Below are 635 nucleotides of genomic sequence, written 5' to 3' on the forward strand. Positions count from 1 at the left end.
GAAGAAATACAACAAATGAGAGACAGAGAACAAAGCAGACAAAATGAGGTAATATATAAATATATATATATATATATATATATATATATATATATATCATATTTACATATATTTGTATATATTTATATTTACTTATATATACATGTATATATATTTATATATATAAAATGTAAATATGCATACATTTATTTGTATATACAAACCGAGACAGAGCAGCAGGAGAATAAATAAAATAAATATATTTTTTTATATTTTATTAAATAAATAAAAATAAATATATTTATATAAAAAAATATTTGTTTATTAGGGCGTTGGGGTGTATGTACAGGTAGCAGAGCTGCGGCGTTGCTGCTGCCAGCTGCAGGAAGAGCTGCAGCAGCAGCAGCAGGCTGCTGCTGCTGCTGCTGCTGCTGCTGTTGAGCTGGGTGCAGCAGCAGCAGCAGCAAAAGCAGCAGACATCAGCAGCAAAGGAGAAATAAAAGAAATAAAAGAAAACATGAAAAAACAAATAAATAAACAAATCGAAGACAAACTACAAATGAAGGCGCAGAGAACAGAGGCAGAGGTAATACAAACAAAAACTATATATATATATATATATATATATATATATATATATATATATTTTTTTTTTT

At 28.0% G+C, this 635-nt stretch overlaps 1 protein-coding gene across 1 annotated transcript in view; it reads left to right on the forward strand.

Annotated features, from left to right (window-relative positions):
- EMH_0065450 (uncharacterized protein) overlaps positions 1-635 on the forward strand; it is a gene marked incomplete at both ends in the record, with an annotated part of 4,439 nt that overhangs the window by 1,596 nt on the left and 2,208 nt on the right. Inside the window, 2 exons of the mRNA XM_013498383.1 lie at positions 1-48; positions 329-565. Of these exons, the coding sequence (XP_013353837.1) occupies positions 1-48; positions 329-565 (285 nt within the window). The remainder of the gene's footprint in view (positions 49-328; positions 566-635) is intronic.

Source organism: Eimeria mitis, genomic scaffold (assembly GCF_000499745.2).
Source record: "Eimeria mitis Houghton genomic scaffold, Emh_scaff3387, whole genome shotgun sequence".
Classification (NCBI taxonomy): Eukaryota; Apicomplexa; class Conoidasida; order Eucoccidiorida; family Eimeriidae; genus Eimeria; species Eimeria mitis.